General features: G+C 34.7%; 1 protein-coding gene across 14 annotated transcripts in view; it reads right to left on the bottom strand.

Annotated features, from left to right (window-relative positions):
• The window catches only part of FAM13A (family with sequence similarity 13 member A), a 320,862-nt gene that overhangs the window by 63,272 nt on the left and 234,692 nt on the right, over nt 1–22,898 (bottom strand). For 11 of the 14 annotated variants that reach the window (XM_037020137.2, XM_037020139.2, XM_037020138.2 and 8 more), the window contains 2 exons: nt 5,205–5,246; nt 2,459–2,635 (listed from right to left, as the gene is read on the bottom strand). In XM_037020137.2, coding sequence (XP_036876032.2) covers nt 2,459–2,635; nt 5,205–5,246 — 219 coding nt within the window. Of the gene's footprint in view, nt 1–2,458; nt 2,636–5,204; nt 5,247–19,861; nt 19,904–20,049; nt 20,116–22,898 lie in introns of all 14 variants that reach the window. The other 3 variants (XM_037020144.2, XM_037020145.2, XM_017673884.3) reach the window with 3 other exon arrangements.

Here is a 22,898-nt window from a genome sequence, read left to right as displayed (position 1 = left end):
ATCACTACTTGTCTTCTCTGAGCTATACTGCCTTCCCCATCTAAGTATTTCTTATTTCAAAAATCTGCCATGAACTTCAGTAAGACTTTATTGACTTTTTAATCTCATCTTGAAATGAGGTCATCATTGGCTTCAAGGACTTTTTTTTTTAAATTGGTGGCAGCTCTAAGTTCTTACAGGCAAAATAATAGACAAGCCTACAATGAATTTCTATTTTCAAAACACATTTTTAACCACTCTGTAGAGTTAGTAGTTTTGAAGAGAATAAAGTCTAGTTTAACCTTTATTTTTTAAGAAAAGTCTAATGAAACCTTTGATAAATCAATTATTACATACAAGCACATACTAAGAAAAACATATTTGCTATAGGCTATAATAGTGATTCTTGACCTTCACATAATCAGTGATACCTTAGTGCATCTCCTGGGGTCACAGTGAGGAGGACTTTCATGGGGGCAAAAGTAGTAGGTCTGGAGCCTTAGAGATAAAGGCCTTGCTCAGCAAAGACCTGGAAGGCTCAGAGAAGCTGTTACAGTGTGTCAGGTTAACAGGAGACCTTATGGCTAGGAGGGTGAGGCCAACAAGGAGCACAAGAGGGCACTTCTGAATCCTAGACCAGGTACCAAGGACAAAGAGGCAAGACTGTTTGTAAGCCCCTCAGCTACGTACAGTTTGCACCCCAAGATTCTCTCATTCAGTGTGCAGTTCTCATCTGACCACAGTGAGTAAGCAGAATATTGTCAAGGAAATGCCAGAGATGAGAACTTAAGGGAAAGGCTAGAGTTTCATGGGTCTTTAGAAGATCAGTCAGTGTCTACCATTCTCCATCCCCTTTTGTTCCCCTGGCATTGAAAGTAAAATATAACCAAGTTAACTTACAGTAGAAGCATTCTTGGACTTGGGAAACTCTGTTTAAATTCTGCAGAAACATTTCCCTATGTTTCACATTTCTCTCCCTGGACAGCCCCAGTTCACTTTGACTTTATGCCCCTGAGCTGGTCCCTGCCTGCAGCCATGTGGCCACTGTCAATACCCCGGCCCAGCTTTGTCCCCTTTCATGCTTCATGGCTACTTCCAACCCAACCTCTGCTTGCTATCACTCTGTCCAAACAAAGAGGGTGAAAAGCACAGTGTCATGACACACTAGGACATTTAAAAAATGCCAAATGTTGCTACATACTACTTGGCAAAAAATAAGGCAGAGGATAAGAACAATGTTAAATGATTTGTTCTTGCTGTATAACACAGTGTAAGTGGTACAGAAACGAATTATACTCCTAAACACTTTCTCTGAAGCTTAGTCAGTAGCTCACTTTAAACGTAAATGTCTCCTGTAATTTTTCCATTTTCTAAAGGGAATATTATAGCATTCTCTTCTTCCCACCAGCTCCAAGATAAATGGTTTTTTAAAAGAGTGCTGCTTTTGTCACTTCAAAAAATCAGTGGAATTTTTTTTTTAAAAAACTTTGAAACTGTTTTGTTTCTAAAATTACATTTGTTAATATAACCCTGAAGCAGCTAGATGATGTGCAGCATGGAATTTATTTACACTATTTATCTTTAGTGTCTTCAAGCAAAAAGAAATTTCTTTTTTCTATAAAGACTTTGATTATGAATTCAGGCAAAAAGAATGAGGGGACTATGATCTGGTTTAGTCTTTGACATTTAATAAGGAGTTCAAAACAACTTTTATAGAGACTAAATGCTACAGAAGATAAAAATAAACTTAAAATTTTGGGAAAAATAATATGAATATAATTGATTATATATACATTTGTTTTTCTTGACAATTTAAATCATGATTACTCAATAATATGACTGGTAATTATTCATTGGTATTTTATCAAGTCTCTTAATGGAGAATAAAGCTCCCTATAATACTATTATTGAAATTCATGCTGTGGGGATGCCTTAATATTAGTCATTATAATAATGAAGGACACAAGCATTTCCTCTTTTAATCAGATTAAGCTCAACCTTTCTTATATTAAAACAAATAATCAATGGTCAGAATATTATAGTGATATTCTAGCATTTAATCAGGTCAAAATACAGTAGGGAAATCTGGTGGTTCATAAACTAGTCTAATAGCTAAATGCATGTTGTCTAGCAAGAAAAAAAAATCTCTGGACAGGCTTATGGCAATTTTTTTCTCCAGTGGTTCAGCATACCTCTAAATAAGATATTCATGCGGAAGCCACGAAATGTAGTAAATCAGAGATGATTTCCTACAACATGTCCAGATGAAATGAAACATTTAGACAAAACTGAAATTTATTCACTCACCTATGAATTTCCAAATGTTAGCTAAGTTTAGTTAGCTAATTTAAAAGAAACTTTCAAAGTTTTAACCTAAATACTCAAATGGGAGGGTCTGTGTGCCACAGTGACTCATTTAGGTGCACATTTTTAAAAGAAGAAGAGAAAATGCAAACAAGAAGTACTAATACCAACTCACACATCTCTGCCATGTCGAACTTCACCCTGCTCTTTGGATTGGTGTCGTCGGTGTCTGGCAGATGTAGAAGATGCTGATGATGCTCCAGATTCTGAGTCCTCTGAACTTGGGCCTCCAGAACAATTAACATCAAAGAGATGCTGTTCTACAGCTGAACGGATGGTTCTTTCCAATAGTCTAGTGAAAAAGATTGAGTGTCAATCAAGTAATCACATTTATCAATGACTGCTTTTAAATATATGTGCCCATAATTTTGGAAATAATGGTATTTCCAATGGAAGAACCACTACAGCTACATGAGCAAAGGTGGTACATGGCATTAATCTCAAAATACTTGCACTGCATGTTAAAAACAAAACTTAACCAATTCTGCCAATATGATAACGGTGTTTCTCATCTTTGTTAGTCCAGGATTACTGAAATGCTCACAGCAAGTCTAGCTCACAGCAATTACAGGAGGCATTCAGTAAAGAAGGGCCATTTAACATAAGGCAGAATGTGGAAAGATTTTTTCCTCATAATAATAATGGACCTATCCTTACAAAGGCGAGTTTCCTCCAGATCTCATACTAGTGCTGCAGAGGAAGACAGTATGATTTACAAAGCAAATGATTTTATGATGCTTATTGTCTATATAGAATCCCTTTAAGATAAAATTATATAGGGAATAATGCTATTAAAAAAGAACACCTCACCAGAACAATAAGTATTCACCAACAGAAGAGCAAAATCTTTCCAAGCCTTTATTCAATTAAATTGTGATATATATATAAACATAATTAAAGCTGTATTCATGCAAACACCTCAATATGTATTACTGAAGATGGAAGGATAAATTTCCTTTGCTCAACCTGAGGAAAATAGGTGAGCACAGGGGCTGAAAAGAGTGCATAAGATAACTAAGGTATCATTTCTTCATAAGGACCAAATCTTTCCATGTATCTAAACTTTTCATCATCACACTATTTAATTCTGAATAAGCTGGCACAGATATTTCTAATCTTACACTCCTCAGAGCATGTTTTCCTTCACTTGAAAAAAGAATCACATCCAAGCTCATCAATTTGTATACATTAAATGTGTAGTTTTTATATATCAATTATACCTCAATAAAGCTGTGAAAATTTAAAAAAAGAACACATGTGTATTGTTTAAATGTTCATATTGAGAAATGCATTTTCTTCAATAAAATGTGTTTTAAAAAATTGAAGAATTTTAGATTTCTAAATGTAGTTTTATAATAGACTCATAGTAATTTCAGTAAAACTACTTTAAAACAATGAGCAAGTCTAGTCTAACTAGGGCATTAGACCGTCCCTATTTAGAACACCATATCCCAATAATTATAACATTACCTAATAGGCGTACACAGAAATATGAGTAAATTAATAAGTACATACAGACCAACCCCACTTTTTCCAACTATACAAGACATACAAGAAGTAAAGGTTATCAGAAAACACACAGGCACAGACACATGAGTCTGGGTATAATTCTGGAATCTCTTTAAAATTCACAAAGCCAAGAGAAGTCAGTCCTGCCCTTTGATTGCTTCCTTGCCTAATGAAGAAAAAAAAAAACCCAATTCATCCTATTAGATCCAAATTCTATGCCAGTTAGTGGTTCTTCTAATACTTCTCACTTCCTATCACATCACATCTTCCCCTCCACTCCCACCTCAGCTCTGCTCATAGAAGATGCTGCAAAGAGGCCCACCTGAGTCCCAGCAAAGAAGAGAGGTGGGTGTAATGGAAAGTCTTTGGGCAAGGAACTATTCACAAATATATATTTAGTGCCTGATATATGCCATGTACCCTTCTAGGTATTATAGATACAGCCAAGAATGTGACAGACAAGGCCCCTGTGTTTACGGAACTTACATAATCATTATGAGGCCAGACACAAAATAAATCAAGAAATTTCAGAGAGTGATAAATTTGCTACCAAACAGACTATGAGGTTGGAGAATTACTGTGGATAGCTGGGGATGGCTTTTCCGATGAGACGGTGAACAAAGAGCAGAATGGTAAGAAAGTGAATGGCCAGGTGGAGGAACAGCCAGTGCAAGGGCTCTGTGGCAGATAGAAGCTTGGCCTGTTCCAGAAACAGAAGGTCATGTGCTTGTAGCATAATGAGCAGTGGGGTCAGAGAAGCAGGCAAAGGCAGGTAAACAAAGTTTAGATTGTGGTCTAAGCACAATTGGTAGCCTTAGGAGGAAAAAGACATGTGATGGACATAACAGAGCACTGCCACTGCCCTATGGCAGAAGGACTTACTGCCATCACTAATTCAATTTCTCTTCTGTGTCTCCGTTAGAATGTCAAGTCCCTTACGGCAGAGCCCAAACATTACTTGACATTACACACCTACCACTATGCTTGACATCTTGCAGGTTCTCAATAAATGTAGGCTGATTAAAATTAGCGAAGAAGTAAAGCTGCAGTGAATACTTCAACCCTTAATTGCATCTTCCACTGCAAGAAGACCCCCAAAGCACATAGACTGATTTACAAATACTGACTCTGAGATTATTTTCACTGAAATAAATAAAACTCTCATATGTTTAAATGACTGAACTGTCTCTAGTTGCATACCACACAGGGCTCTTATTTAGTCATCTCTGTGTAGTTTTAAAAATTATCCTTGATTGCCTATTGATATTGGTCTCCCAATACTACACACCATTAGAATACTTTTCTGTTTACTAAGTGAGAAAAGAGGGGAAGAGCCAACCCAAATAACTTACTCTCCAGTTGTTGAAACATTGTTGACTTGGGATACGTGGGCACTGTGGAAAAGAAGCAAAGAGAAAGTAAATCAGATAAGAGAGAGGACCAGATACTGAGCCAGACACCTGAAGGGGATCCCAGGCTTCAATTATTAGCCAGGTCCCCAAGTGACCCTCACGCGACGTTTAGCCATCCAGTCAGATGCTCACATTCCCTTGTTTTTAGAATTAGAGATGACCCTAGGTGTTTATTTCTGACCAGTCTTTTTTTTTTTCTCCATTTTAAAGATGTCCATGACAGTTTTTCAAAGAACCTTTGAAAACCATCTACCTCTCATTCTACTACCAGGGCCCTAATTCAGGGTCTTTTCATCTTCCTCATATGTTAATGCAACTGCTGCTGACTGCCTTCCTACTATCCACTCTACCCATGCTCTGCCCTTCCTAGCCCTAGGTCAGCTCCTCACCTGCCTCTTCCAGACCTGCTGACAAAAAAGCAGGGGCCACAGGGGATAGGGAACAGGGAACCAACATTGTTTTCTACACGACTATAGATCTAGCTACCTTTTATTTCCAAGTTCCTGAAGAGGGAAAATACCCCAGTATCTATAATGTTTCATCTTAACACCTAATTTACAGCCCTTTTGTTTAATATTATAAACTTCCTCTACTTAAAATATTTTCTTCAAAGCTTGAATTCCTTTGAAAATTTTCGAAAGTAGTCAACATAGAGAGGAATGGTGAAATCACAGAACACTCTCTGAGCACCCTTCTTGGCCTGTCTGGTCTGCCCTCTATGTTCACATTACCACAGTGAGGGGTCAAGGCTGGCAGCTATTTTAATTGAATCAGTATTAGCACTTCCTCGATTTCTGTCCTCTAGTGCTTAGTTGGCTTCTACATCAGGATTCAAAAGTATGTTTAAAAAGGGATAAAAACAAATCGTTAGTACATGTCAAGCTATAATTTTGCCTAATAGGTCTAATAGTTCTTTCTCCCCAACCTTCTTTGTAGAAGGCACCTGAAGTAAAGCTGTTAATGATCAATATGGGTGGTTGATTTTCAATCACTCCAACATCTTCATTTATCCTATGTAATTTTAACCCATGAACAAATTGTTTTGGAACCATCTGATGTTCATGTCTATCTCATCTCTTTCCATTCAGAATCTAAGTGACTCAGGGACTGTAGATATTCCTCATTTTCTTTCACTACACTTGCTCCTGCTCCTACTACTACCACAGCCAGCAGAGTGGGCATCATTCCAGAGGTGATGAACAGACCCTCACCCTTTAGCCCCCCAAAATTCCTTGTAGTTAAAGCCACAGTTGTTTGTCGTGGTGACAAACCACAGCCGAGTTCCAGAAAAACTCCGTAAGATAATGCTGTTGTTCACCAGGGAAACTGATAAGAATCTTAATGGACAAATGAACAAACAAATAAATATCCCCTAACCTAACACTTACTGAGTATGAACTGTGTTTCAGGAACTGTGCTAAATCTTTTTTATATAGATTTTCTCACTTACTGTTTTTAATAACCCCATGGGGTAGGTATTGTTGGTTTTTTTTGCTCTATTTTCTTAAGAAGAGGTTAGAGAGGTTAACTAACTTGCCCACAGTCATACAGCCAAGACGTATATGAGCTGGGTTTCAAACCAAGAAAGTTTTAGTTCAGAATCTAAGCTCTTCATCACTACATTCGTTGTTCCTCACTCACTACAAGAAAAATTTACTAGAGACATCTTTATACAAGGCCTGGACTCAGGTATTTTACTTTGCTTTTAATCACAACCATTTCTAGTTTGCCTCATAATGCCTGTTATTCATAGTGGTTCCCAGGTTACATAACTAAAAAATAAATCCTTTGCTTCTCTGTCCTTAACTGAAACAGGCAGTCCCTGGGTTTCATGATTTGTGGCTCACCCTCTGTAAATTCAACACTGTATAATTAACTCCTGTATGCCATGTCTCACTACAGTTACACAACCTTGGTTTTGGGAACAGGGACCAATGTGAATAATGACTGAGGGAACCTAGAAGAGTAAAGAGAATGTAGATCTGCTAGATACTAAAAATATTCCAAAGCTATGCAATTAATTAGCCAATATGCCCCTTGCCATCTCAGAATGAAGAGATATATTTCCTCTTCCTCCCTTCTACACACTTTGGTCTTGAACTTCTTTTTGCTTATTGAAGTACACACTGATATTTTTATGTTTCTTTCTTTTTTTTATTTTTGGCAGGGGATAGGGGTGGGAGGTGAAAAAAGGAAGGCAAGAAGAGACGAGGAAAATGACAACAGGACCAGATTCTGAGATTGCTAACTCTCTAAGTAAGTGCTTCTCAAATTCTAATATGCTTCAGGTTCATCCAGGATCTTGTACACACACAGATTTGGATTTAGCAGGTCTAGATCTAGGGAAGGGGAAGCTGAGATTCTGCATTTCTAACCAATTCCCCAGTGATTCTGATGCTGATGATTTGTGGAACATACTGATTAGGTCTAATTCCTTGCACCTAAAATTCTTTGACTTCAATTACCCAGATATCACAATGTCAGTAGCCTTAAGTGAATAAAAGATAACAAATTCCCCTCCCAGCTTAAAGAAAAATGACCTGAGCCATCTAAACTGGTCTTAAAGAGCCTTTCTCAGGAAGCATAATAATGAATAAACCAATAATAAAACCAAGGTATTTGAATCATTCATTTTTTTTGCTAACATACTGATATTAGGTAGAATTTATGATAAATTTATATTTTTATGTTCAATAGTCCTTTGGAATTTTTGGTATACTTAATATGCCTATACTTTCACATTTTAAAAGAGAATTTCTCAAAGAAACTATTCTGAGAAGAGAATACTTTCTATTGGGAATCAGAAAAGAGAAGTTCTTTCTTGTCCCGGCTCCGCGGGTCGTTGGTGGGACTCATAGGCCGCTGGTTTGCTTGGTGGCTTTGGTTGGCTCCTTCACACAGGAAATGAAAGGCATGCCTGGTGAGTGGGCTCTGTGGTTGTCTTTAAGCTCTAACAGCTTACTGCCCTAGGTTTCAATCACTACAGAAGGTTATAAGGGCATATTTAGTTCTACGACACAGTGAGAATGGTAGTTATGGTTTATTAGACACCAAAATGGCTTTGCTCAGTTACCCAACTACCTCCACAGTCATTGTGGAATGTGCTTAATAATTTACCACAAGAAGAGTTCTAAGAATATTTAATGTCAGAAATAGGGACTGCTTCAGTAGCTATAACTGGTTCTTGGAGGGTAAGACAGGAAAAAAAAGCAATAAGCAAATAAACTGAAGTGAAAGGTAGAGAGTTCCTTCATCTACTTGTAGCTTGTTTTTTATACTCTGCAGACAGCTAAGAATAATGAATCTTTTTTCAAAACCATTGATTGATTTGCTAAGAAAATTCCTTCTTATACAATATAAAGTCTTGAATATAGAAGAGTTCACTGTCTAATGTTAATAAAGCAAATATTCAAAACAGAAGGAAATAAACTCAGTGCAGACTCTAGCATTACAGTCAATTTCATTACCCAAGTGATGATGCAACCGACAGAGTAATTTACAATAGATTCTAGCCTACTCTGAAATACATTCTATGACATATTTAAATATATTCAGTCTTTATTAGCAAAACCCGAACTACATTTTTCTAAGCTGATTATGGTTGGCAATATTACTATACAAAATTTGCATGTGATAAGATGCACAGAATGCCTGTTGACAAGTGATTCTTTAATTAGATCTCTTGATCTGAAATCTACATATAAAAAGAAAGGAGTTTTTGAATCTATGAAAACCAGACATATTGAAAAAGCATGTGTCCTCTTTTTCTATATGTTGTCTTCAGAATGTTCTCTTTTCTACGGTGTATAAAATCTTACCTGTAAAATACAGTTTTAATATTATTGTTAGAACCATTAGGTCTAATAGAATTTTCTTTTTCTCTGGAAGATAATATTTACCTTTACTCAATTTTTCTAAAGAGTAAGAATTTAAGACAATTATGTCATGTTTAATCCTAAGGATGAAGATCATATACCTAATCATCAAAATAGCATGAAACTCTTAATTTGTCTACATAATAGAATATTTTAGTGTCATCATAAAATATAAAAAGCTGACATGAAGTCTCACCATTATAATAATTGTAACATATTCCTTGTAATTGCATAATGGATTTCTAAATTAAGATTTTCTTCACAATTTTAGTTCATTCTTCAGTGTCATATATTAAAACAAATATACTCAATCCTCAATATATATTCATTTTGCTTTAACTTTTAGCTATGACTATCATATGCAAAAATTTAACAGCATATTTATAGATATTTAGATACCTACATATTGACCTGAATATATAGGTATATGACAACTTTTTATCACCCATTTGTAGTGGTGTTAAAGACAGTTTCAGTAAAAAAGCCTCACATTTTGGTTTCAAATTATATACTATGCATATATTACTAGAACATAAACTGAAAGCATATTACATGGATATGGATGAATAGAAAGAAAATATTCACATGCTTCACTGAACCTCCCACTTCCATTTCCTTCAAATATTGTAATTGCTTTAAAGAAAAAGTTATTCACCATTCCTGTATCTTGATACTCTATTAAATATTTTATAACAAATTAAATAAAACCCATCAAAATGCCAAAAATACTCACCTTTTGTATAGCTTCTTTCAGGCCCTAATTTTTGGAGTCTTCAGTTTTATATATTTTTGCATGTTTTTGCACAGAGGGAATTCAGCGTTTCTTTTAGACCAAGGTCTTCATAAAACAAAATTATGAAATAAAATGGATAGTTCACTATATATGCCATACCCATTTATAGATGAGGAAACTGAGGTTCACAGATGTTTAGTATCTCATTTAAATTTACACAGCTCTGATTCTATCTCATGTACTATGGCTTCAGGATGCATTTTTAATGATGTAATTCTTATTCTCAAATAATATTGTTCACATACATCTTTGGGTATAAATATAGATATTTTCTTCCTAGAATAGATTACTATTGGTACTTTTTTGGATTCAAAAGGAATTTTCTTCTCAAAATTTATAGATTCTAGAAAACTTTCTATTTCTTCTAGATTTTCATGTTTATTAGAATAAAACTGTATACAGTATTCTCTAATCTTTTAAAAATTATTATACTCTTTGAGAGCAAACTTCAATTATGATTTTTAGTATTGTTCTGTTCCTCAAGCTTACCAGAGGTTTTTCTGTTTTATAATGTTCATTTCTACTTCCAAAGAACCAGTTCCTGGATTCAAACATCAGTTATACTCCTTTTCTATTTTCTTTTGTTATTGTGAAATCCTTTTAGGTTTCTAAGAGGTTGCTTTTCTTCCTTTTTATAATTTTTTATTCTGAATGTATGGCTTATTTATTTTGTCTTCTTAAATAGGTGAAGTTACCTATTAAAAGAAAGCTTATACCACAAATTTTGATACTTTCTTCTTTTTCCTTCCAAATAGTCTATAGGTGAAATTTTCATTTTCCTCTTTGATTTTTTTCCTCCCTTTAAGAGAGCTTTCACAGGTTGATTAGCAATTTTTTGTTATTAAGTATTCTGTGGTCAGACAATGTTGACTGTTAGAATTTCTGCTCTTCAAATATTTTTAGATAGCTGAATAATATTTTAGGAAGTAGCACAAACATTTGAGCTGTTTGTAGGGCACAAAGTTTAGGATATGTAATGTTTATTTTAAATGTTATTAATTATATCAAATTATCAGTGCTATTTTGTAAGTTTTATGTTACTGACATACAGTTATATGTATAAGGTTCTATACTTCAAATGTGTTTGCCCTGTTGATCCTTGTTAACTAGAGTTTAAATATATATGATTTGATGCTATTTCATTTTACACATATTTATGTATAACCTCTATGTCTTTAATATGGATTTTACCTAATAAAAGTCTAGGTTTTCCCTGTGTAACAAATTCTTTCTGTTCACACTTATCAGATATAAATCCTATATTATTAACCTTTCTGTGTCATTTTGTTTTAGGTTTTTTTTTTTTGGATAAAAATATAGCTGCAGCAGTAAAAAAATTTTTTTTTTATTAATTTTAGCTTTTATAGAAGAATTTAATCCATTTATACTTATTGTCATAGCTGATACACTTGTTTAAGATTTTTGCTTTATGTTTTCTAATTTGGGAGCTTCCTTTTCCTTTGATTTCTGTCTTTGCTCTTGTGGTGATCTGGAATATGGGAATCCTATGCATAATTTTACTAGGGGTTGCTTCTCACAACCATATATCTCTAACTAAAACAACTCCCCCAAAGCAAACAAAAGCCCCCAAACTCTTGACTCCTGAGTCTGTTTTCCTACCTTCCAAGCAAGACAAGAAATTCATAATTTTGTTACTTTCTTTGCCCCTCCACCAATGGTTATGAATCAGGTTTCTATTTCTTCATTAAACAAACTTGTTGATTCACCTCTCAATTAACTGGGCATACATTAACTTTTATTTTTACTTTTATTTCTATTAGTTTTTTCCCCCTAGAATCGTAATTTTTAGGTTGCTTTTCCAATCTCTGACTTTTGTATCTAGCAGTTCTTTCTTAGTCTTTTCTTTATCCTATTTTACTTATTTTCTTTCTCATGTACTTTAGTTTTAAATGATTTCTGCTCCTTAACTGCTTCCCTCTTATAGTTTTAAGAAACCTCTTATAATAAGTTTCTAAGATCCCTTTTCCTTCCTTATTTCAGCTATTCTCTCTGGCCTTTTAATTCTAAACCTATTTACTCCCCTTACAGGTTTCTACTATGTTTCAAAGAGGTTGGTTATGTACTTAAGCATTTTTTTGAGAAGAGAAGCAATATCACTTCTCAAGTTTTACCCTGAACCATATAAAAAAAATTCTCTGAAATCTGTTTCTACACTGAGCTCTCAGGGCAAGACATCCTTTTCCTTAGTTTGTAATTTCTCTTCATAGGTCCCAAATAGATATTTGTATTTAGTGGTTCTTAAGGGAGATCAAGAAATCCAAGGGCTATTACCAGGATTCTGGGTGGGTAGATTGTTCTTTATTTCAGTTTCCCTTGCCTCTGGCAAGATGTCCCAAGATGGATTTAGACTTGAAGAGCTGGCCTATGAGTCTGCCCTAGAACAATCCACAATGCACACTTAGGCGTACTTGCCGTTTAGTCCAATATTATGACTAAGGTAGAGAATCAGAAAAAAATTGTAGTTGGTTTTTCTGCAGTATACTCTTGAAAGCATGCATTTTAATCCAATAATATTCCTTCCTTATAACATTTAAAATAAACATTACATATCCTAAACTTTGTGCCCTACAAACAGCTCAAATGTTCGTGCTACTTCCTAAAATATTATTCAGCTATCTCTAAAAATTCTTGAAGAGTAGAAATTTTAACAGTCAACACTGTCTGACCACAGAATACTTAATAACAAAAAATTGTCAATCCTTTTCTCAAATGCTTTTGTTTGGTGACTGAGCATTCCAGAGGGATCCACTCTCCTCTCCATTGTTTTATGAATACTCTCATCTCTGAATGGATACTAAAATAAAGAACCTCATAAAGGCAGAAAGGTGAAAAAAAAATGCATCTCAGCTGTGGATGGTTGAGGAAATATATTTCTGTTCAGTTGGGGGAATTTTACATGCTTTTCTGGCCAGTACATTAGACAGTAGAACGAATCCATGTCATTTTTTCCCTTTCCCCCTCTGTTTGTGGCCATCTCTGTTGTTTGGATGTGGAACATGCAGTCTACAAGGCAAAAACATGTTTCTCAGTCCATCCCATTGATGATGTGACCTTTGACATCTAGTTTTCTGTATCATTGCTATAAATTTACAGCTGTCTTTAATTTTTATTGTTGATATTATCATTAAAATTTAAATGGGAAGCTGGGAGTAGTTATATCAGGTATAGCTAGTCTGCTATTTGTTTAAACTGGAGGTTTACTTATTTTTAAATCTGAAGTTCTTATAAATAAAAGTCTTTAGGGAGGCAGGGAGACTGATGAATGAAGAAGCAAGAGATTTAAACAGAATGGCTACAAAGGCATCATTTTCTACAATTAAATTTTTCCTTTGTTTTATCATGCTAAGGGGAGACATGAAGAGAAACATAAAAAAATATAAAAATTTATATAATTTACCTTTGCTTATTAGTACAGTTTAGACAAATGCTTAATATTTTAATTAACATTGATAGAATTAAGCCCAGAATCTATACTAACCTTTTACTAAAAAAAAAGATCTGATGCTCAAATGTTGTGAACTCCATAGTGAATCCCTAAAGAATTGTATGATGAACAGCAGTCAAGTTTATAAACCATTCTTCAGTACAAAATAATTCTACTGTTGGTCTGGTTTAGTGGTTTTCAGACAGGGAGAGGTGTGTATCAAAATCTCCTATGACACTTTTTTCCCTCAAATTTTTTATTGTGATAAAATATACAAAAATTTACCATCTTAATCATTTTTAAGAATATAGGTTAATGGCATTAAGTACATTTTCATATAGCTGCAAAACACTAACACCATCCACCTCCAGAACTCCTTTCATTTTGTAAAATTTAAACTCTGTCCCCATTAAGCAATAACTCCTGATTCTTTCCTACCCCACTGCCCTTAGAAATCACCATTCTACTTTATGTCTCTATGAATTTGACTACATTAGGTACCTCATGTAAGTGGAACCATACAGTATTTGTCTTCTTGTGACTGGCTTCTTTCACTTGGCATGAATGTAAATATGTCAGAATTTCCTCTCCTTTTTAAGGCTGAAAAATGCTCCATTGTGTATATACATGGCATTTTTTCTATCCATCCTTCCACTGATGGACATGGGTTGCTGCCACCTTTTGGCTCTTATGAATAATGCTATTATGAATATGGGTGTACAAATATCTCTTTGGGACCCTGCTTTTAATTTTTCATTTTACCAACACATGTTATTTTCTGTTTTTCTTTTTGGTAGCATCTTTTTGGTAGCATCTATTCTATTGATTATGAGGTGATATTTCAATGTAGTTTTGATTGGCATTTTCCTGATCAGTGATGTTGAGCATCTTTTCATGTGCTTATTGGCTATTTGTGTATCTTGTTTGGAAATATCTAAGTCCTTTGCCATTTTTAATAGGGTTATTTGTTTTTGTTGTTGAGTTGTATGAGTTCTTTATATATTCTAGATATTAATCCCATATCAGATTTTGATTTGCAAATATTTCCCCCAAGTCTGTGTGTTCCTTTTTTACTATTGATAGTTTCTTCTTCTGATGCCCAAAATTAAAATTTTTTTTCTTCATCTTTGAAGCCCAATTTGTCTACTTTATTTTTGTGCCTGTGATTTCATACCTAAAAAAATCATTGCCAAATTCAATGTCATGTAGCATTTGTCCAATATTTTCTTCTAAGATTTAGATAGTTTTAGCTCTCACATTTAGGTCTTTGACCCATTTTGACTTAATTTTTGAATACGGTGTTAGGTTAGGGCCAACTTGTGCTTTTGTATGTGGATATCCATTTTTCTAGCACTACTTGTTGAAAAGACTGTCCTCTGTCCCTTTTTGAAAATATAGACACCCAGCCCCACTTGAAATTCAGAATCTTGGCCAATGAGATGCAGGCATCTTGAAAGAACTCCACATAGTCCAAAATGTAAAGATGGTGTTAACAAAAAAACCAGAAATAACAAGTATTAACAAGGATTTGGAGAAATTGGACTGTTGTGCATTACTAGTGGAAATGTACTTAAAAACAATAAAGATGGTGAAATTTATATTTTTATGTGTATTTTTTTATCACAACTAAAAAAAAAAGCAAAGAAGATATGCCTCCTCAGTTTAGAAGCACTGGTCTAGTTAAGAAGGGCAAGGAAAACAAATATTTTTAATATACAGTTATTTGTGTCTAAAGGCACAATAGCTAATTTCATCACCTGGGAAAAATCAAACAGGTAATTAGACAGTCTACTTGTTTGTTCTAATTTTTAGTTAGCAGCCTGAAACAGACATATAAGGCCTGATATGCTACACTTCTCTGAACTATCCCATCTGATAATGAGAATTTTTTTAACCTCAAAATGATAATTTTGAAAACACACAGTATGCTTAAGGAGAAAAATAAGCGAATAAAAATTTTATAAAGTATGACAAAAAATCACCAACTCACAAATTCCAGCACAAGTTGTTTGGAAGGGTAACCCCTAAAAAGCTGTCTAAAAATGATCTGGAAAGAAGTTTTCTACATATCAAGATGGGAGTGGTATGATATAATTTCCAGGAAATATTTTAGTCTGAATTTATTCAAAGTCAAATTTTTCATCAGCATAAATTCCACAGGTAAGGACTTTCATGAGATTGATGGTTCCTGGGAGGGAGGAAGGGAATAAGGGAGGGAGGGAGGAAGGAAGGAAGGAAGGAAGGAAGGAAGGAAGGAATAAATCCTAAAGAATAGGTTTAAGTGCCAAATAGCTAATTTAGAAATAAAAGTATTTTATCTTCCTGATTTAGGAAAATTAAAAAACAATGGAATGCTGAAAACATATGAAATGCTGACCCTAAGCAATTCCAAATCTTCTAAAATACTAATTTAGCTTCAATATGCACTTTATTAAAACTTGGACTGAAACTGAAAATGTCAATTTCCGGGTTTCAATGGACCACAGATGGGGAGAACACAGAGGAAGGTCAGTGCAGTTGCTACAAGACAGGTGTTGGGTAAGCAAGGAACCACCATTCGGAGGCGAGGTGACCTCCTCAGAGCCCAGTGAATAAGACTGCTTACAGGATGGAGACCCTGAAGGATGTATTTAGGATTTTTATCAAGCACAGGCAAACAGGGGTCCTAGGTATAGATGCTATATCTATAATCTAGGGATTTGTAAAGAAGAAGGAATTCAAGGGCAGCAGTCTGATGGATGGGGTGAGGAAAGCATCAGGACCTGGCCATAAGGAATATGAAAGTAGTAGAGGTTAGGTGGGAGCAGGCAGGGATGAGGAGCAATAGAAAATGATGATTAAGAACCCCAGTTTCAGTGGAAATAACCACAGATATCAAAAGCTGGAAAGAGTCAGACAAGTACAAGTAGAACTAGCAGCAAACCCCAGCCCATCTGACTGGATGTCAGGCAAAAGCATTCAGGCAGTAACAGGCTGAATGTGGCATGGAAGAACGAGGATAGCAAGGAGTTTTAATGCTAATCTGAAAAACAGGTCGGGGCTCCTTTTCCAGGATTCCAGTCTAGACTATGGAAGTGACCAGGGTATAGACATCCTTGCCAAGAATGTTCTTCACCTTGGGTTTGCAGGGTCATGTTTATTTGCAGCAATCTCACTAAGGGTTTGGCATAACCTGTCCTTCCCTTTCATTTCCTTAATCATGTCCATAGGGCAGGTGATCTCTAATGAGCATCTGGGGAACAAAGACACCTACTGTAGCTGCAGTAAGCTTGCCACATGGGATGGCAACAGGTGTAGATTTGCAGCTACTCTTTCTCTTCTTTGTGAAAAAGGACAAATGGCTTTGTGGTGAGTTAGGTTAGGCTGGAGAAGTACTGAATTTAAAGAGGACAGAGTTCTTATCACAGAAGATATTTAACCTAGAATGAGAATATAAGACCACATGTCTATTTATAACAGCCCTACTGTACTACAGAAAGGACTGAAGGCAATTGAGATATACAGTGGACTAAAATGTGGTTCAGAGACGACTGTTAAAAGAGAATCACAGTCAGAGACAAGGAAATTCTACAGAGTGAAACATGGAGCACAGTAACAGTTGAAACAGCCTCTCTGATTCCCTGTTTCTGCACCCCACACTCCTTTTGCTAGCTGGAGGCAGGGCAGAACCTTCACTAGTGCATACGGCCTTGCTGTATGTGCTCCATCTCTCTCCTCTACCCCAGACAAACTGTATCTGGTTGTTATAAATAATGCATCTTGTCTCCACTCCAACACCTGGATGCCAGTCTGGTCTCCTGTATCTGAGTTCCTTTATGGATCACCCATTCTCTTTCCCCTGAAACTGGTGCCCTTCTTTGCTCTTATCTTCCATTCTGATCCAGTCTCCCTGAAGACTGCCCAATCCCAGACTTGCAACCACTAAGTTTTACTGTCCTAGCTCATGCCAGACCTTTCAGAATAAACCACCAAATGAATATCCCACCACTGACCAGCTGTTCCACCCCCATCCCCTCTGCCTGGCCGCTTGTGGCTGGATCTACCTCTGGTGCGTACCCATCACAGCTCATGTGCCTCGTCTCTTTACGGGGCCTCTCCCCCCAAACCACCCCTACCCCCAGAAAGAACAAACCCTGATCAAGCAACATCATGAAAGTATAATACAGCATTCATACTCAGGATTCCTAGTCAGGGAAGATATGATTTTGCAACTATAAATCACTTCTTACTTTTCAAAGGCACAGTAAATATTTTGGATTTAGAAAAGCCAATTTAGTTTTTCATCATGTTAACAAATCACTATGAAATTTGTGAGTCCTGCAGTAACTCCTCTTTTTGGGTATCGAGGGAAAGGAGGGAAAGGAATGGAAGACAAGGAAGCTACACAAATTTATTTAAATATATTTAAAACATGTAGGCATTCATTTGCTCTAACTAGTGATTATGCAAAAGTGCACTAATTTATAAATTAAATTATCAGTGGACATTTTATATTTCTCATCCAAAAATGTAGAAGAGTTTAATCATAATTAATGATGCTTTCTTTCTTCTACTTGAATTCTTCTACTAGAATAACCGAAGAAAAGTAAATCTCAAGCCAGCTATGTGCATAATTTGGGAAAAAATAAGTTCATGTTTTGCCAACAGATGCTCCCTGCTTCATGTCAAATAATAAAAAAAAGAAATTAATCTGTAACAATCCAATTCTTAAATAATTTCAAAGTCTATTATATGATGTTATTCATAAAAAGAAACTATATTGAAAATTTAACTTTAGGCCAAATTATTATTTTTGCATTTATGAAATAGCTCTAGTTAGTCTAAATTTTCCTCATATGAAAAGAATGACTGCTGGTAACTTTTCCTTTTTCTGCAACTTCACCTCTACTGTAAATGTGGGGTGGTATGCATATTCATTCTTTTTTTCTGGTTTTATCAAATTTTAGTTTTTATGACTCAATATTATAAGGTAAAATGGTTTGTATTGAAACTTCAGTAAATATATTAATTTTCTTTACATTCTTTTACTTTCATTTTTCAAGTACAGAATTTCTTTTTTAAGACTATATTATTAATCTTGATAATTACAAAAGTTATCACATTCTAAGACAATTATGTGTCTTCAAGGACTTAAGACTTATAAGCCCATTTTCCTTATCTGCTTTTTAAAGTAGTAGCTAAAAAAAATTCAATACTATGTAAAACATAGATTGCTGTGACCCACAGTAATAAAAATAAGACATTCAGAGAACTAACAGTTCTCATCAGTTGGCATGATCTGGTGCTATAGCCTTCTGTGCTATGTAAAACTTAATTTCTATTAATGTATGATAATCATTTGTTTGACATTACAGTGTGAATTCACAGGAGTACCAGGGCCATCATGCACTCAGCAGCAACAGCTGAGATGGCCTCCAACCTAGAACATGCTGATCTGGCGGGCGGGAAGCCTGGACGAATTAAACGGACCAACACGTTGTCTCAAACTGAAACTGAAACCTTTGATGTTCCCTCTCTTGCCACCGAGTGATCATGCAATACGCTTCAAGTCGCTACAGAGCAGAGCACCACTGAAAAGCAGTTCCTTGGCTACGGTGGAAGTTCTATGACACATTTCTGAACTATTGGTGGTTGAATTAAATTGGAAATCTAACTCTGAGACTCTTGCAATAAGCCACATTCAAAAATAAACAAATCCTGTATCACATATCTTTACATTCCTTTTTAAAAAGTATGTTTCAAAATTGAGGAAAGGTTAAAAAAACTTAAGCAATTTTAACTTTAAGTTATATGGTCACATTATTTTCAAATACATTTCCTAGGCCTTTGAAATAGGTAGGTAGTGAGGAGGGAAGTGCAGTAAGTATGGAAAGCTTTGTTCTAAGTTATACCGACGTTGGATGGTTCAATGAAAATCACATCAATATGACTTTTTAGTCTGGAGAGGCATGCTTTGTCTAACATCTACTTTGAATTCTGTAAACTTACCTCCTTTACTAGTTGTTATTTTGGCTTTATAAGCTTTGAAAAATAATCTTAAACTCTATGAACTTGCTGAAGATTTAGTTTTATACTTCATTACTATATAGAAAATGATCTAATATAACCTAAGTCTTCTTTAGCCAAGAGTCTTGTTTTCAAACCCCTCCCCCATCTGCATATATGTATAGAAGAGATTTTAAAATTTAGGTTGCAGACTAATCATAAGGCAGTTTTTGAAAAGTAAAATTACTATATAGACAATTCTGAATTTAAAACAAAATACCTTAATTTTTTCAACTATATTAAATGTTGTCTTAAGATTTCTTAAACTAAAATGAAGAAAAATACAGCATGAACAATATGGTTAGGTGGTTCCAATAAGGCTAGTTTGACCACAGTGTAGAATATTCTACTGAAAACAATTAAAATGGACAAATAAACTCAAAGAAACCTTAACTCTCCTCCACTGCCTGTAACAGACCAACAGAAATCAAATAAATACCTCAAATAGAAAGGTGACATAGGTCTTTCATCTTCTTGTGAACTAAAAGGGAAATACATTTTGAATTAACTTCTTTTAATATTACAACATGTCAGTTTCACTAAAATTGAACCCTGTTCTATCAAATTTTGTTTTGACAAATTAGAGCTAATCTCACCATGGAGTAAGGTTAGTAAAACACACTCTACCTTGGACTCAGCCACAGTCAGTTACTTCAAGGGAGACCACCAAGAGAAGTTTCTTTCAAGATAAGCCTAAGGCAAAAGTAATTCACATCACACATTCAAAAGGAAGCATTCTATTATTCTATCAGCCCAATGCAAGTATTCATATTTTACACATATAAACCCTTAAAATGATTACTCAATTATCTCTATAAAGTTAATTATAGTTTATTAACATGATGATGAAATGGAGAAACAGCTAACAAAATATTCCTGTTAAGTGTAAAACATTTCAGGAAAGATGCCCAAGCCACAAAAAAGCACATCAGTAAACCACACTCATGCTCTTTGTCTTCTGTAGTTACTGTGAGAGTGTGGATAACATGAAAGGACATTAAATAAACTTATAAAAATAGTGTAAGTTCCTCACACAACACAGAGACAGTATGAAGCTTAATATAAAAGCAATTACTTTTTAAAAATGTAAAATATATTTTACAATATTTTTTCTGTTCTTTAATGTGTTTCTTTCTTCTAATAACATCCTCATGACAAAGAATGAGTCTCTCTCCCTTAGTGTCTACTGGAATGGTCTTTGAAATTTTTTGAGTATGCACTAGTATAAAATTTACTTTTAAGCAGCCACTCCCCTCAATATACAATTAAGTATCTACCTTTATTAAGTATATCATTAAACAGATAAAAGTAGAAAGGTAAATAGGTAAAATTAAAAAGATCTAATAATTTCTTCTTGTATCCCTATGGTTATTCTTATACACCACTTGGGGTGTACACCACCTTTGAGGAAACAACTTTAGAATTCTCTCTGTTCTCTTTATTTTTGGCTTGTTAATTTTCTTAAGCATCATTGATGAGATAAGTTTGCCTCAATTGATAATATCACATTCATCAAAATGTTATGATAAAGTTATAACATAAAACACACACACACACACACACACAGATCCAGGAAGCTGAAAAGGTCTTAACATTTTGGTTGGAAGATGGCACATAAAATATGACATACTATCTTTCATTCTGTTTTTGGTTTCCAATTTTAATATTGATTAGCTGTTCTACTGTTTATACTCCAAAGATTTTAATGTTTCTGATTGTTCTGATTCTTCCCAAGTGAAATGTAGGTGATGGATCAGCTTTCTTGACTGATGTGGATGGGATAAGGGCAAGCTTGAAGAGGTGGGTTGCAGAGCTGAAGAGTTAGAGGTGACAATACCTGTGAAATGTCCAGGTGTCTTGGGAAGAAACCACCTAGAGCAGTACTATTACAGAAGGTCACTACTTTAAGCCAGACTGATACAGGAGCTGACACATATGACTTCAAAATATTCCTTGAAAACACACAACAAGTGATAAAAATTTTAGAATTGGGTTTCTTTCATAATCAAGAATTCAGTGTCAAAAAGTACTAATTCTGACCAACACTATACAAAGAGACTTCAATTAAAAACTATAATGATTTTGTGCTATGGGAAAATTGTTTCCATATGTTATAAAATGGGCTCTGTATTAAATACCTTTTTGCCCAGAATAGATCCTTACCTCCAACAAATCACGGTGAAAATTAACAAGGGAACTTTAGTGAATATTTAATTACTGGTTTTCTTAATTTAGCAGTGCTTTGGGAGGTAATTTAGATGGTGCAGGGTTCTGAACACAGATGTTGATGTGATTTGGATAATGCTTTTTTTGTGTGTGTGCTAAATTTCTTTGTAGAAAACAGAGACAATCAAAATGAACCAATCCTTCCTTCCTTTATGCTTTCTTTCATGGAATTTATTCATCAGCCAGGTGTTCTACATTAATTATCTCATAAATCTCCACAAAAACCTTCCCTGGTACTTGTACTTGCCCCTTACTTGAGGAACGCAGGCTCAGGATGGGCACATAACTTGTGCAGGTCACATAGTAATGTGTAAATTACATTACATATTAGTCCATTTTTGTTGCTTACTGTCTTACCTTCGATTTTAACCTATCAAAATATGGTATTATGAATAGGTCAGTGAAAAATTCATGAGATGGCCAGTCTGCATTCCGGTAGCCCTCAAGATCTTGTGGACTTTATAAGATCCATATCATGCTTTTGATTATAGCAATACTACATTGACCTTAGTCAAAGTCCATTCACAATGTATTATGTCTAATAGCATGTATAAAGTGATGATTTTATTAAAATGTACTAGCAGTATGTTAAGAGTACCTCTTGAAAGAAACATAAGTTTCTAATCATAGGCAAATACTTTTCAGGCTGCATTTGCACAAAGTAAATTTTTCAATGAAAAACAAAATCAGAAATTCTTTATTTGGATATGCCCCTGAATTTTGACCATTTTTAAGAGTTTCAAAAAAAGAAAATGTAGCACTACAATTTAAATAAAATGAAACAGGCTCTATTAGATTTACTCAATCAGAAGCAGTCAACAAAGCAGTAATCCATGTACAATTCCCAAGAAGAACAATACAATTAGAAAAGAAAATGAGCATAAATAAGTCAATTTTGCTAGCTGGTAAGCATATTTCTCTTTTCCTTTTCATGAAAGTACCCTTGCCTGGAGTTTAACAATGTAATCTTGACAATATAATCTTGATGCATTCTGAAACAACTAAAATATTGATAATTTCAAATTGACTAAATCAGTTAATTCTAAAAATCAATTTAATGCACTGATTTTAAAGGCAATTTTAAGGAAAAATGGCCAAAGATAATTCTTCCAAAGAGAATTGAGAAAGTAAACTTTTCCATAAAATTTACACATCAGAATACAGAACATATGAAAAGATCACTATTTCCTACATCTGTGCAAAATGGGTATTACGCTATTGCTACAGGTCCCCAAACATATACTTACGGA

Source organism: Manis javanica, chromosome 5, assembly GCF_040802235.1.
Source record: "Manis javanica isolate MJ-LG chromosome 5, MJ_LKY, whole genome shotgun sequence".
Lineage (NCBI taxonomy): Eukaryota > Metazoa > Chordata > Mammalia > Pholidota > Manidae > Manis > Manis javanica.
Note: the sequence above shows the minus strand (reverse complement) of the source record. Positions and strands in the feature narration are given on the sequence as shown.